The sequence below is a fragment of the Epinephelus moara genome, chromosome 1, assembly GCF_006386435.1.
Source record: "Epinephelus moara isolate mb chromosome 1, YSFRI_EMoa_1.0, whole genome shotgun sequence".
Classification (NCBI taxonomy): domain Eukaryota; kingdom Metazoa; phylum Chordata; class Actinopteri; order Perciformes; family Serranidae; genus Epinephelus; species Epinephelus moara.
The window spans coordinates 11,057,199-11,072,507 of record NC_065506.1 but is presented as its reverse complement, the minus strand read 5'-3'; the positions used below and the strand labels follow the sequence as shown (position 1 = coordinate 11,072,507).

The 15,309-nt window shown below is 41.0% G+C and overlaps 1 protein-coding gene across 1 annotated transcript in view; it reads right to left on the bottom strand.

Moving 5' to 3' along the window:
- The window catches only part of itfg1 (integrin alpha FG-GAP repeat containing 1), a 183,914-nt gene that overhangs the window by 61,420 nt on the left and 107,185 nt on the right, over positions 1–15,309 (bottom strand). The window contains exons 11-12 of the mRNA XM_050047630.1: positions 12,926–13,076; positions 11,715–11,823 (exon numbers count right to left, since the gene is read on the bottom strand). Of these exons, the coding sequence (XP_049903587.1) occupies positions 11,715–11,823; positions 12,926–13,076 (260 nt within the window). The remainder of the gene's footprint in view (positions 1–11,714; positions 11,824–12,925; positions 13,077–15,309) is intronic.

Genomic DNA, 15,309 nt, shown 5'->3' with positions numbered 1-15,309 from the left:
ATCTGGTTAACAGAAGCACAGTTTACAGTGTGGGTTTTTTGGCTGGTTTAATGAAAAGCAAAAGTAAAGTTTCATGATCAAACGACAGTGGGATCAGTATGTTGGGCCTTGTTGAGTTTCAGTGACAGCTTGGTGACAGCTGCCGTAACTCAGATTTAACAGATGAGACACGCTGATGGCTTTGGATGAAAATGCATCACTTAGTAATATACAGTAGTCTGCCATTATTGGGAAGGAGGGGGCTGTGCTCTTTATCCCTGCTGCCAGTTTATGGTCTGGGACACTAAAAATCAGGTCATTTCTCACCACTAAAATCTCATCGGCGTAGTATGCTTTAGTGTTATTACTGGAACTAGCCAGACATGCTGTATACAAGTTTCAGGAATGTTATTATTTCGTATATTCTGTAAAATAAATGTTTCCTGTTAAAGCCTGCCAAGTTTGAAATGAATTTACTGACATTTTAGGTGTTGACATCAAATATTAATGAGTTATTTTAAGCAATCACTGACATGCCCAAGCAATTATTTGACGTGTCTTTCTACTGAATAGCAGGCAAAAGCATGACACCTGGCAGAAAATAAAACCTGAATTAGGTTTGTGCTTTCATCAGCTGGGTTGTAAATGCCTGCTTTCTCAATCACTATATCCCTATAGTGTTAAATATTTAAAGACTAATTTAGAAAACTAATCTAAATTTAAAATACTACCAAACTTCCGGTATTGTAGTTTATGTGAGAGTAGGATTTTTTTTACAGACACCCTAAAATTTCTATTTTGAAATTGAATGTTCTGAATTAAAAATGCACAGCCATGATGCAAACATTTCATACACATAACAAATCTAAACACTTACTTAAAGTTCTTCTTATGCCTGCTACAAACATTGCACCCTTATAGCAGGACCATGCACTTACAAAGTCAACTGGTCCAGATTTGGTCTGTACTAAGTGGCAATAACAGTAACCAGTAACACTCTCTATCTCTCTCTTTCAGGATCTCTCTCCCTCTCACACACCTCACCACATGATAGTTTCCATTAAGGTCAAGGAAAAGTGTTAAGGAAAAGAAAAAGGGTGTATTTTTAACCATTTGAGTGAAGCCCAGAGGTTTTGAAAAGCTACTGAGTGTGGTCTGAACTGCATCACATGAGAAAGTGTTGATTTGTGAAAGACAAGATTGCTGGCGTCACTACACGGAACCATACATCATGCACTGTGCATGTGTAACTCAACAGAGATGAGAGCTAGCTTGATGGCTCACTCGTAAGCTTCCTCATGACAGTTTATGCAGTTTACATATTTTGTAATACCATTATATCAGATTTATGTATGTTGGGCCTTTCAGAAGTTGCTTCTGGGCTGGATGTGGCCCACGGGCAGCCAGCTGAATAGGTCTGCCTCATAATTTGCTACAGATATGGAGGTAATTTCATGGGAAATTAATTTCTGTAACTGCACTCAAAAGTTATTGTTTCTGTTTGTGTAATAATAGATGCTGAAATGTCATTTTCAGCATTATATTGTTTATAACCTCAGCTTCAGATCCCTACGCTATCTAACATACAGTATGCCTGATGTGTGAGAGAGATTGGATTTATCTAGTTGGAGCCTCACCTGTAATTGCGTCGTCATTGCCACTCTATAAAAAGAAACTACAGGGAGCCATGGTAACCACATGCACACGTCACAACACAGTCCTGAGCTGTTGGGTCAGCTGACGTCACATACAGGCCCACACATACATAAAGAGCAAAATGCGATGAGCAGACCTTGACGGGAAAACATGGCGTGCCATGTCAGCGCTAGTGGCTATGAGTGCGAGTCAACGAGAGTTAAGCAGACCCACGCTGTACATGCAAACACACAAACACAACAATCTGACAACTGAGCGGCATTTGCTCCGAGATGCTCATCACTTCTCATTGTCCTCAGGCTGCTTTTGCTGACTCCAGGGCTGCTTACAGACATGCACAGGCACAACACAGCCCCTCTCCCCCCATACACACCATCAGACACAAACACTGTGAGTGACAGTGAGCTGACATCTGGTCTTAACATAGCAACTCTAGAAATGACCACCTGCTAATGGCTTTGTTATCCGTGTTACAAGGATAATACACAGTATTGTTACATATGGTGTGTACAGCATGTACTGCACAGATTCTACTTTTCTGTCTGGTAAATAAAAGCCTACGTAGCATTAGACAGTTGGATCTTATAATGAAAGCTCTGCAATAAAAAAAGGACATTTAATCATTACTTAACAAAATGTCTCCTGCAAAACTGCTCTCCTCATGTGTGCCTGACTGAAAACTAAAAAAATAATCCCTATCCGCCCTCATTAGACATACTTTAACAGCTATTGTCTTGTCTAGTCCAAGTGTAAGTAAGACAAGGCACTGCACCACTGTGGGGATTCAATTCCCTGAGGAAGCCCTGCCTGCTCAGCGCTCACTTTGGGTCACATCATTATAGCATTGTTGTATGCCCACTACCCCTGAACAGCTGGCAGTGGCTTCCACAGTTTTTCACTTTCGGATGAACGCTACAAATGCAATATGACCACCATGTTAATTAGCTATATCAATTAGAATAAAGTTTAACATCCTCACAGAGGCTAGCTGTCTAGAGAGAACATGTTCTCTTCATCCAAAGTGGTGTTTGGCTGGCAGCACATTACAGCAAAATTACAGCAGTGCAATCTCTTTTTTTGTTCAATGATCAAATGTGCTTTCTCAAAACCTGCACAGGAAAATTGCACATCAGATATAATACATTTAAAAACAAACAACATAATCTAAATCCTAATTATCCAAGACTCAAAAGGGAGAATGTCCCTCCTGTTTTTGAATATATGAATGACAAAAACGTTGTACACATAGAAGTTTGTGGACTTCTGACAACATGGTCAGTTTCCAGCTTTCTAAGTAGGAGAACTTGCAAAATCAGTGGCTGACTAAATACTTTTTTGCCCCACTGTATGAATGACAAAAACGTTGTACACATAGAAGTTTGTGGACTTCTGACAACATGGTCAGTTTCCAGTCAGCTGTATAAGACAGCTGACTGGCCTGCAGCTCTGGGTCATGAAGGCTAATGTTACAGACAGCTCTTTCCCTCCACTTGTTGAGACCTGCTACACTCAGTGGGACTTTGCTTTAGTTAGAGGTATTGCCAATGGCTGCACAGCAAAATTATTTTGAGGAGATTTAATCAGCTTTCAGAGTCATTAATCAAATAATATAATTCAAAATTGGGTGCTCGTGGTTGTTTTCATCTTTGAATCCACTACCCATAATTTGCTAATTGGCCTGTCCTACTGCTTTTTCAATTCTCAGTGGATGCGGTCCACACTAACAATATTGAACTTGATAAAACTTAAAATTGATTTAGGTTGGCTTCTCTATCACAGTATTCTCCCTGCTGCTGCCTGTAAGATGGGTGGTACAGTTTACAGCTGTTTTACACTTAAAACAATAGAGGTATGACAAGAGGGCATCTTTATGCCATACTGAAGTGTCATTATCCAAAAATCTACCAGCCATTGAGTAATTATTCTTACTTTTGGTCAAGACCTGCATAAACTAATGTGATTTGTAAAAAAAGCGCCTGGGTTGATGCCTTCCTGCTGTTTGGCTTTGGGCAAGAGGTGGAAACATCACAAATGTTTTAGAAGAGGGCGGAGAAGATACTGTACTAAAACAAGAAATATGAATTACTGCTCCAAGTAAGTGATGAATAAATGTCTGAAACATGTCGTATAATGCGCTGTATAGCTTGCTTGTTGTCATATTTGCAGGCAGAGCCATGATGGCTTCAACTGTCAACATAAGCTGGTGCAGGATGCTATTTTGACAAACATGGGAGCGGGCGCTCCCACTCAGCCGTCTTTGTGTGTGTTGCAGCAGACACTGGAAAAGTATTCACACCAATCTGAATATACAGCCTCCAGTCAAATCCTCCTCCGGACGACAGAGCCACACTGAATGACTTCATGTAAATCTCCTCGTTCTCATTTGAATGAAATGAAAAGAGGGAATAAAAGACAGCTCTGACTGACAGACTGAGAGAGGCGGAGAGGAAGCGGGAGGACAGGAAACGAGACATTTTCCGAAGAGAAACAAGAGAGGAGTGAAGGCAGGGTGAGGGCAGGAGGAGAGGTGAGAGCAAGATAAAAACAGGTGCTGGAGAGGGTTAGAGGGGAGGAAATGAGAGAGTCAGCAATGAGAAAAGATGGGAGAAAAGGAGAGGGGAGGGGAGGAGAGCAGAGGAGCGGAGGAAATGTGGAAGGAGGAAAGAAGAGAGCTGAATTCGGTAGAGGAGGAGAAGAGATGAAAGGAGAGGTGAGGAGTGGAGAGAGGAGAAGGCAGTATGTGGGCCTGAGAAAAGCTCCCAGATGTTTCTCAATGCAGCTAATCTGCATCCTAATAAGTGAGCAGGAAACTAATCAACTCATACAGTTCTGCCTGCCACTCTCTCTCATCACCCCCCCCCCCCTCCCCCCACCAACACACACACACTTTGAGATGCTCATGCAGCGATACCCNCTAATAAGTGAGCAGGAAACTAATCAACTCATACAGTTCTGCCTGCCACTCTCTCTCATCACCCCCCCCCCCCCTCCCCCCACCAACACACACACACTTTGAGATGCTCATGCAGCGATACCCCCTCCCTCTCTCTTCCCCGTCACCCATCATTTTATCTTTCTTTCTAATTTGGGAGTTTATGATTTCTCCCATCTCCTCGCTCCTCAGCAGTAATCATCCATCGATCTGTCCACCCTGCAACCAATTTGTGCTTCTTTGTGTCTTACAGCTAAAGTGGAACCACTTTGCTTTGTGTAAGACTTAACAGCTCCATGCATGTCCTTTCTATGTTCCTGGAAAACCCAAAATGCTACATGAATGAACAAAATATAAATGTGAACAAAATGTATATGTCTCTTCAATGATGGGGTTCAGTGATCGGGTCCAAAACGGACCGGGGAAAGACCAACCTACACCTGAGCCAGAATTTTCAAAAGAGACTCAATTCTAATTCACACCCAGTCCAGACAGACCTGATGATAATTAGATCTGATCCCAATGTGGCTGACCCAAACAAACCCTAATGGAGAGTGATCGCCTGCACTGGCTGTATATTAACCGATTTGTATCTGTGTTCAAAAACAGTTGCAAAATATTTTCTCTGCAATTTAGAATTCAAACTCTGCTTATAAAAAAATAAACAAACAAACAAAAAACACATTTTACTGCTGATGATTATGGCGCAACACATGATCACAGCTTATTTCGAGTTTGCTAGGACTCACTTGCGTCTTAGACACAATAGACTCAATACCTGCAACACTGCAGCAAGACCCAACGTGATCTGATTAGAATTAATATAATTTGTACTTGGCCTGGCTCAAGTTGTGGGAGGGGTCTTGGTTGCCGTTGTCACAATCACATGGTGGTCATTCACCCATCAGGAGCTGCCAAATATCAAGAGGGCTGATCTAATCTAACCCGAGCCCGTCAGAGACAAAGGCTACAGAGGAGGGACGAAACACAAATGCAAGAACATTAGTGTGCTGCAGGATGGTTACGTCCAATGATTAATAACCTCAACAACTGATTTAAAACAAATGGTAACCTGTGAAAAGTCTTGAGTTGGTGATGCAACAGAGGATACCAGACACAGCTTCCACCACCCAGCTTGAATTAAGTGGCACTGCATGAGATGAGTCAAACTCATCTGGTGGGGTGTTGATTTAAGTGCACCGTTGTTGTTGCCAACAGCACTTAGCATACAGTATGCTGCTGCATGTCAGAAGTTGGAACAGCTGCAAGGTTAGCATTAGTAACCTTTAACAAGTACGAGTGTAAATTTACATGAAATTTACACTTCAAAACGTACCTTGGTTTAGCGATGATGCACTGGTACAGTACATCTTTTTTTTTTTAAAGATTATTTTTTCTGTCTTTTTGCCTTTTATGTACAGGACAGAGTGAACTTGCAACCGCTGTAGCGCCGGCACTATCCACTACGCTACTGATGCCCCCAGTACATCTTTTAAAACAGCAAAAACTAAGAAATGCAAAACACAAAATTTCCTGTATTCAATTCAAATACAAGTGTACAGCCATGCTAGCTCTGTGAGGCTGAACTTAAGCCAAATGCTCACTTCAGCATGCTAACATGCTAACAATGACAATGCTAGCAAATTGATGGCATTTATGTTTATTGTTTATCATGTCCACTGTGTTAAATGCTAACATTTGCTAACTATCACTAAACTGAAGGTACTGCTGAGGTTGATGGGAATGTCATGAGTTTTGTGGGTATTTGGTCATAAACCAAAGTAACAAACAAAATGAAATGGACCAGATGGTGGTGCTAGATGAAAGGACAGGAAATCAAAGTTTTAACAAATTGTCTTCTGGGGACCATGAACGGGTACACCAAATTTCACAAAAATCCATAGTTGCTGAGCTACTTTAATAAAAGGCAAAGATGTCACCCTCATGATGGTGCTAGAGGTGAGATCAGAGGATCACCAAAGTCAGAGGGATGCATCCTCTGGGGAGCATGGTTGTCTAAAATTTCATGGCAATCCACTGAATAGTTTTTGAAATGTTTCAGTCTGGACCACAGTGGAGGCACAGGCCAACATTGCCATCCCTATATATACAGTATGTATACTATATATACATTGTTTGTACATCTTTTGTTATTTTTACAGAATGGCATCCTAGCTGCCAATCTTCTGTTGGTCTGCAGCTGTATTAAAAAACCCTCTAGCCAGCTCCTAAATAATATATGCACCTATGGCAACAGAGGTACGAGTCTTGATGGAATGTGCTAGTGAGTGAACTATTGCATGTCGGATGCACGGGAGGAGGAGATGTCAGACCGGTACAGGTTCAGGTCATCTCAGTGTGAAAAGCCCAGCAAGAGTCCAGGCCTCTGGCAGGCTGAGAGGCAAGGCTGCTGTCCGGGGCCAGCCTGTGATGGATTTATCCCGGGAAGTCCGTGTGCATCATGGGATCTTACCTTTCACTCACAAACTGCACACACACACACACCAAAGCAGACACAAAGTCAATCCATCAGCGGGTGTTGTTCAATAATGCTCTGGGGAGGGCTGAGGGATGTCATCTTGAGAAAATAGGATTCCATCTTACAGATCGGAGGACTGGATCAGGCTGTCTACACAGACACATCACTGGCTGACATAATGTGCCACGTCTGAATATGAAGTTCGCACACTCAGTCTCACTTATTACAGTGTAATGCTATCAGCCATGCTCTCAGAGACGCCTGAAAAGAATGGTAAATAAACAATTTGCCCTCAGGGGGGTTTCACGGGAGGTGCGAGACTATTAAGCTGCATTTGAGCTCCCGTTCACAGGGGAGAGGAATGAAATGTCGACAGGGTGTAACACTTGACAGATACATTTTTATTTTGGTTGCTTGTTGTTTGCTCGCTAGTCTGTCGTCTGCTAGACGTAGAAAACGCAACACTGAACATGTATGAAATATTCACAACCAAATGTGTAATAACTGAAGTCAAATAAAGAGGAGAAGTGGGGGAGCTGACAGTGTTTGCATCGGTCGGGGGGAAGACAGGCATTTTGGTGCGGGTGTATCAGTGTGTGTTTTGTTTGATGTGCTGCAGTGAGACAAGACATGGATAACGAAAAGAACAGCAGTGTTTAGAGAGGCAGCACAAAAGGAATTCATGTTACAGCAGGAGGAAGGGGGACGAGTCAAGGTCACACAAACATGCTGTACACACAGAGGCTGTCAGGCTAACTGAAAATACACAACTCTTCCTTTTACATTTTTTTTCTCTCTTGACATATGAAATAATATCTAATATTTTTGGCATTTTCTGCCAAACACAGGCATTACTACTTCCCAATGTGTTCCACAGAGTCTGTTGCTGTTGAGCCCCCTGCTCCTGGAGAAAATCTAGACTACAGTGAGCCTCTATGTATCAGAATCCACATTAACGAGATGGACTGTATTTGGAATACAGATCTTATTGTCTATAGATAAGTAATATAATCTGGAGATGATCTGATCATTACTGTAAATGTGATTTAAGTTATTGTCTAAAAACTAAAGGCTCTGCACACCTCTGGTACACCTACAGAGGGAATTTTACAAATTATACCTTTATTACTTTTATTACATTAGTGACCTTATGAACATCTATGCATGCATGGATAGCTCTGCCCATTTTCAACTTGAGCAAAGGTATAATCAGTCATTAACTAAGAACACCCGTGATGGTGTGCAAGGCCTTAATCTTTTTAAACTAATAAGTCTCCACTGAGCCAATCTCAGTACCCATCGGCCATCGTCTGATGACAATGAAGCCTCTGAGGGCAATGACCAATATTTCAGGAGATCCGGTGAACCCAGTGGATATCTGGGCCAAGACTTCATCTTCCGTGCTCCACTCATTGTTTACAGTTTGATTAGTAACTTGAAACAGGTCCAGACAACATTTCAGCTAATCTCTATAAACAGACACCTGCGTATGAATGCAGACAAATTAGAAAAAGCTAATAAAAAGATAAATCGTCGTCAGATGATAGCCGATGGGTTCCGAGATTGCGTTGACCTAAAGCAAGCATTCAAACCAAATCTTCTGAGATGCAACTGGCAGAACACAGGACATCATAGGTCATCATGGGTGTCATTTAGCTCTTCTTTCTGTACGCTGGACACAATGGCGTCGAGCTCAGTGGCTCTACCTTATCTCCGGCGAAAAAGTCTAACCTTGTCATGAAACTGCAGGTGCTCCTCCTGGAGCTAACTTGAACAATGCAAAGTCGAGCTGGAAACTACTTGAAGTGGACTAAAAGCAGTGCTATAATCAATAGACCAAACAGAGGATGTTCTTGTGTCGATTTTAGCAGCTCAGTATGACACAACTAATCCTCGTCTAAGTCTCCAGTCTCATCATTAAAAGCAGTGTAGCATCATCCATCAAAGTTCAGCAAACACAATCTTGGAATTACTAAATGCTACTAAAATTCACATGAAATATATATATTGTGACTGATCAGGCTGCCAATCTCTTTTGCCAGTTTGACATTTATTTAAATATTTGTAACTTCCAAATATGACTTCATTTTACTGTCAGGTTTTTGTCATTTTGTTTTGTATTATGAATCTATTTTGTTTAATTTACATCATTGTAACACTGTAGTATTGTGAGTATTTGCTACAAACAGTTTGAGTTTCATGTTTTTGTCTGAGCCAGCTGTTTAACAGAGATCCTGATGTGTTTTTAATAAACGAAGAGCATCATTACCATTTAGTGTATCTCAGGCAGTGCATACAAGAAAGGTCGAATTTGCTTGTATATGTAGTTCTTGGCAAAGAACATTGATAACATACTGTAAGAATGTTAAGTGTGTATGCTAGCGTGTTTACAAGGGCATGGTGATGATTTATGTGTGTAAGTTGTAGCCCCTCCCTTCAATACAAGACAAAACAACAACTGTTCACCAACTGTTCTGAAACAGAGAGGGATGAACAACACTCTTTCTCCTACTAATGAGCAGAGTGGAGTGACAGATTAAACTGTGCAAAGGCCCACCCTAGAGTGGAACTATTTTTGCATTCCTCAAATGTCACTAGGTACTGACGCTGTACCAACATTTTGACTTCAAAAGACAGCGTCTTGATTTTTACTCAAACGCTGTTACAATAAAAGAAATAAAATCTATTACCGGTAACTGAAAGGAAAATGCAGTGAGCCAAAAATATAAAAACTATTTCTGAGCATCGCAAGCAAATACTGAAGCTACAGTTGCTTCTAGTCAGACATCATTTGTGACTATCAGGTTTAAAGTGTGACTGAAATACAGCGTATTGCACAAATGGTGGGTGCCATTCCTTCTGAATTAACGTTTAGTCATCTTCGTTGCACAGACAGAATAAAGGTTATTTTTCTGGCATTTCTGACACCTTCATCAGGCAGTCAAAAGTGGAAAGTGACAGGTTACATGAGGAGAGAGGAAGACGGCTGACATGCAATAAAGGTGCCAGTCTGGCTTCAAATCCAGGATTTCATGGTTACATGGTGTGTGCACCACAGGCATTTGTGTTCTGTAGCGACACAGGAAATCATTAATTCAATTACAAGTTTTACATTCAGCTTTGAACTTTACGACTAATGATGCTAGATTTCTATATTGAGAAAATCTGGTGTGAAATATGTAATAGTTTACAATCTCACACAGCCAAAGAATAATTTGATCACTTCACAATAACATGGAACACAGAGATCAAACAAAAATCCAAGTGAAATATCAGACTGACTGCAAACAGCAAAAAGCTTCATAGTATCTGCCTCTTAAGGCTGGGGTTGGTAGTTTCTTTCCTGTGTCACAGAAATCCTTGAAGAACTTCAAGCAAATTGTAATTTAGGTGGTGTGAAAGAAAACTAGACTTCTGCACCTCCTCTTGGCTTTGTTTACAGGCTTTAGAAAATCTAGGGTGTGACAGGAGACTTTGGCCAATCACAGGTCATTTCAGTGCCAATATCCGCAAAGTGTTTCACAGATGGAGAGACCATGTTAGCTAGAGCCTCAAATCACAGTGTGTCTCCCCTCACTCATCGCTGCTACAGACCATCTCCCTGCAGGAGACAGCTGCTACAGCAACTGGAATCCAGCCAGCGTAAACCCCCACTCAAGAGGACCGGACAGCCCAGACTCCATGCCAGATCAGCAAACTTTTTGTTGCTGCTGTTACACAGATTACACCTAGTGGTGCTGCTGGCCACCAGCCTGTGGTGACACCTGGTGCTGGGGGGGTTTGTGCTGGCTGAATTCAAGCTGCTACAGGTGCCGAAGAAAGGTCTGTGTCCCAAGCTGCTCCTTGCTCTCCCCTGGCAAAGCAGCCCACAGCAGCGAGGAGTGAGGCAGAGGGATGGTAGCAGTGGCTAGCTGGCTAGAGACAGAGTAGAGGAAGAAGGGGCTGAGCAAATTTGCTGTGTGTAGCTCCACAATGAAATAGGATGAAATAAATCATTGTACAGGGAACACTAAGTTACTGTATGAAGCATAAGTGTATGCACATGGTTATCTGGTGGGAGGGGCTTATGGCAGAGAGGAAAAAGGGAAGAGCTGCAGGAGGAGGGTGTATTAAATTCTGCCGTGCCTTTTTCATATTTCTGCCTTCACCAGCTTTAACAAAATTTACATTACAGTATGTAGTAATTCTACTGTAGCTTTTCCAACAAGTAAAACATTATGAACTTTAAGTTGTAGTCCATTATTCTGATTCCACTCCTTGTGTCAGTGGCACCAACTAGACTGGGAGCTATGTGCCTTACTTTGCTGTATTTACAGTATATCATTGCTGTTTTCTCCACCAACTGAGTAGCTTGAGGCTAAAAAATCTTATTAATATGACAGATAATAGTCATGACCATCTGGTTTCTCAGTTTGGGAAAAGAACTGCTCATGTTCAATGATTCTAATTGGTCTGGGAGGGGTGGCTGTGGTAAAAAGTAAAAAAAAATACACAAAGCCATAAAATATCAAAATTTCAGTTGCATTTCGCTCTATGCAATTAAAAAAAAAAGACAAAAAAAAAATGGTGTCTTTCTCTTTCTTCATGTACCTCAACCAATAAACTGGTTTAGGCATGTGGAGAGGAGACGGAACAGAGCTCCTACTACTTGGAAAATCAGTCACTTACCCATCACTTTAACGAAGTAGGCATCAGCTTCAAAATTGTTCTTCAAAGCGTGGATGATCAAGTCATTTTTGCCCTCTGCCTGGCTTAGAACCAGCATGTCTAATATACCCTGCAAATGAAGACAGGCATATAGATAAGGGACAATGGGAGCATGGTGTGTGTGTCTTCTGATGTACATTTTTATCCCTCTAACATACTGGGTGACTGATCCAGCATTATCTTATCTCTATTCTTCCCCCTTTCTTCTCCTCACTACGTCTCTCTTCCCCATTTATAAATTCTCTCTCAAGTGAGTGAGAGAGCGAGAGACAAAGAGCGAGGAGAGCAGAGTTAAACAGACAGGCTGCATTAGCAGTAATAATTAATTCTGATAAGACAGGAACAAAGAGCAGATTGCAATACAGCTTCTGCACTCTTTGCAGTTGCACATTCTGAGTGGGAGTGGGCGTGTGTGTATTGTATGTATGTAACAAGTGTGTATGACAGTGTCTGTGTTTTGTAGTATGTACTGCACCTCTGCAGGGGTGCATTATTTTTTAAAATGAACACGCCATTGTCATCATGGATAGAAATCCAGGTTGACATAAATGAAAAAAACTGTGTAAAAACAACAGCATATATAAGAGGTGTAAAAAGAAAAGAGATAAATATAATGCTTTGTCTAGTAAACACAAAGCTGGCAAAAATGGAGAAAATTAGGCTTGCACACAAGCCACTGTATGCACTTTAAATGGCATTACTGATTAGAAACAAGCACTAAACTGAACACGACATTGTTCTGTCCTCAGTCCAATTCTAGAATATTACTTCTGAGCATGAAAGGAAAAGCATAAACTTAAATCATTTTATTGACGTCAGTGGAGAAAAAAGCTTTACACATAATCCACTTTTCTGCATTAGAGAAATCAAATATTCTTGTGTGCTCTGTGAGATTTATTCATTTTCTTCTCCATTTGCCATCAAATTCTTTAATACTGTAGAAATTCTCAACAAGGGGATGTCACTTTAGTACCATTTCAAACTATCTGATACCAGTATCATTGTAAATGCCAGTGCATTACTTAGACAGACAAAAGGGGACGGACAAAGGAGGTGGACATATAGAGGAGGAGATATGGAAGGAAAAACAATAGGAGAAAGGATGGTGCTGTATGCTATATGTCTGACCAAAACAAGCTCTGAACAACATTATTTCAAAACAAATTACTCACGTCCTCATAGATGTCAAAGAATGTTGCCATGATGGCATTTTGGATGGCTCCCAAATCTGACTGGTCCCAGTGGATGTGAAACATCCTTCCTACACTATGGCAACTGGGGTTGTTACAGGGCACGTTCTCCAACAGAAAGGCCCGCTGACCACTGGGAAGCAGAGAGATAGAGAGAGAGAAAGACAGAAGGAGGGAAAATGCATGTTATCATTTGCATCTAAGATGGTGACAATGAAGCATCTTGATAAACAGAAAAGGAAAGTTGTTTGTGTCACCAGCAGATCAGTCTGACACTTTCTCGGCTGAATCATACCATCTGACTCTTAAAATCACCAAGACAACAAACACAGATGTGACGATATTTATAATGTGGTAATGAACTCTCTGGTGACTCATCATGCACCATTTGTGATGCTGACCATGCTGACCTCCGCAAACTCCCCCCACCAGCTCCAACTTCATCTTGCTCTCAGCTGGACCAAAGAGTCTTAGCAGGACATTTCTCCATTAAGTCAGTTGCAGTGTTTTTGTTTCATATCACAATAATAATATGTCTGAACTCATGCATTCAAACCTTTATTTAGAGGGACAGCACACCCAAAAATCAACAATACATATTTTCCTCTTACCTGTAGTGCTATTTATCAATCTGAATTGTTTCGGTGTGAGTTTTTGAGCACTGGAGATGTAAGCTGTAAGGTGTTTGCCTTCTCCCCAGTATAATAGAACTACTGGGCGTGTGGTGCTCAATGCGCCAAAAAAGTAAACCTAAAAACTCAACAGCAATGTCCCTTTCCAGAAATCATGACCCTGTTACTCAAGATAATCCACAGACCTTGTTGTGAGAAGTTTTATCTAGGAACTATTTTCTTTCGACAACCGTACTATAGCCAACCACATCACCGGGAATCAATAAAGACAAAAATCCTCATTTTCAATGATGCCCAGCAAGAACACAGACATCGAACAATAAAAATTAAAATCTTACAAAACATCACTTGAAACAGTTACAGGTCTATAGTGGACAGCTGTTAGGTAAAATCCTCAAGTGGCTAGGTGATATAAGAGTCTTCAGCTTTAGGTTGTTTTGCAAGATGTTCTATGAATCTGCTGCACTAATACTAAAAGCAGTCTTTCCAAAATCAGTCCTGGCACGAAGTACATAAACCGTCTCGTCACTGGAGCGAGTTAAATGTGGACCAATAGGTTCCAATGTAACATGGATGTAATAATTCTCTGATCAGGCCTTCATAGATACACAGATATAAATGATTATTGTGCCTCTCAGTCAGAGAAGGCCAACCGCCTTTATCATAGAGGATACAGTGATGAGTATTGTAGGTATTACCGGTGATAAACCTCAGGGCTCAGTGGTAAACACAATCTAAGGGCCTAAGTATGGAGGCAGCAGTGTATCTGTAAATTACATCCCCATAATCCAAAATTGTGAGGGAAGTTGATTCAACAATCCTCTTCCCACAGATCAAAGGATATCTGGATTTATTTCTAAATGAAAGTCAATCTTTAGTTGTGATTTGCCAACAAGATTTCTGATGTGGTATTTGAATGTGAATTTGTCATCGAGTCCGATGCCAAGATACTTTTATTCTGTAACTCTTTCAATACTTCCATCCATTGACAGTAGAGATAGGTAGATCACAGGAGTCAATGCTTTTGGATCTTGAGAAAACCATACATTTTGTTTTATTTGCATTTACCTATCTTAACATAAATAAGAACTTCCTGGAGAAAAGAAAGTTGCAGGTTTTCCACAACCAGTTGTACTGAATCAGCAAAACAATACACAATAGCGTCATCAGTATAAAGGTGGGCTTGACAACCATAAGCTGAGGGTCTGATGCCAAACATTATAGTGCTCTATTTGTTACAATAAATAGTCAGCTACAGCTTTGAAACACTGACTCTGACCATAACTCCTACTTACTTTGCCTTCAATGTACTGCTATCACTGCGAGGCAACACTTTTGTTGGAGCTACATTACGTAATAGATGTCATGTGATTTTACCCTCTTAAATGTACAACTGTCAAACCATTATTAAAGAAGATTAACCTAGACCCCTCTACAACCCGTAATTATCAGCAATATGCAATCTATGATTCCTCAGCACAGTCATTGGGCAGACTGTCCGTAAGCTGTTGATTTACTGCCTAACTGACAATCACATAAATTAAATTTGTCAATCAGGGTTTGTGCGAGAGGCAGCACCGAAACAGCTCTTCTCAACATACAGCGATCAGTGATTCCAGAGTATATAGTGACTCTCTGGGGATTGGTTTCTACCTTTGACAGAGATTTGGTTATGGTCACAAATTCACCTTCTACAACTTCTTAAGATTTGAGGTGGATTTTCTGTTTTCAAAA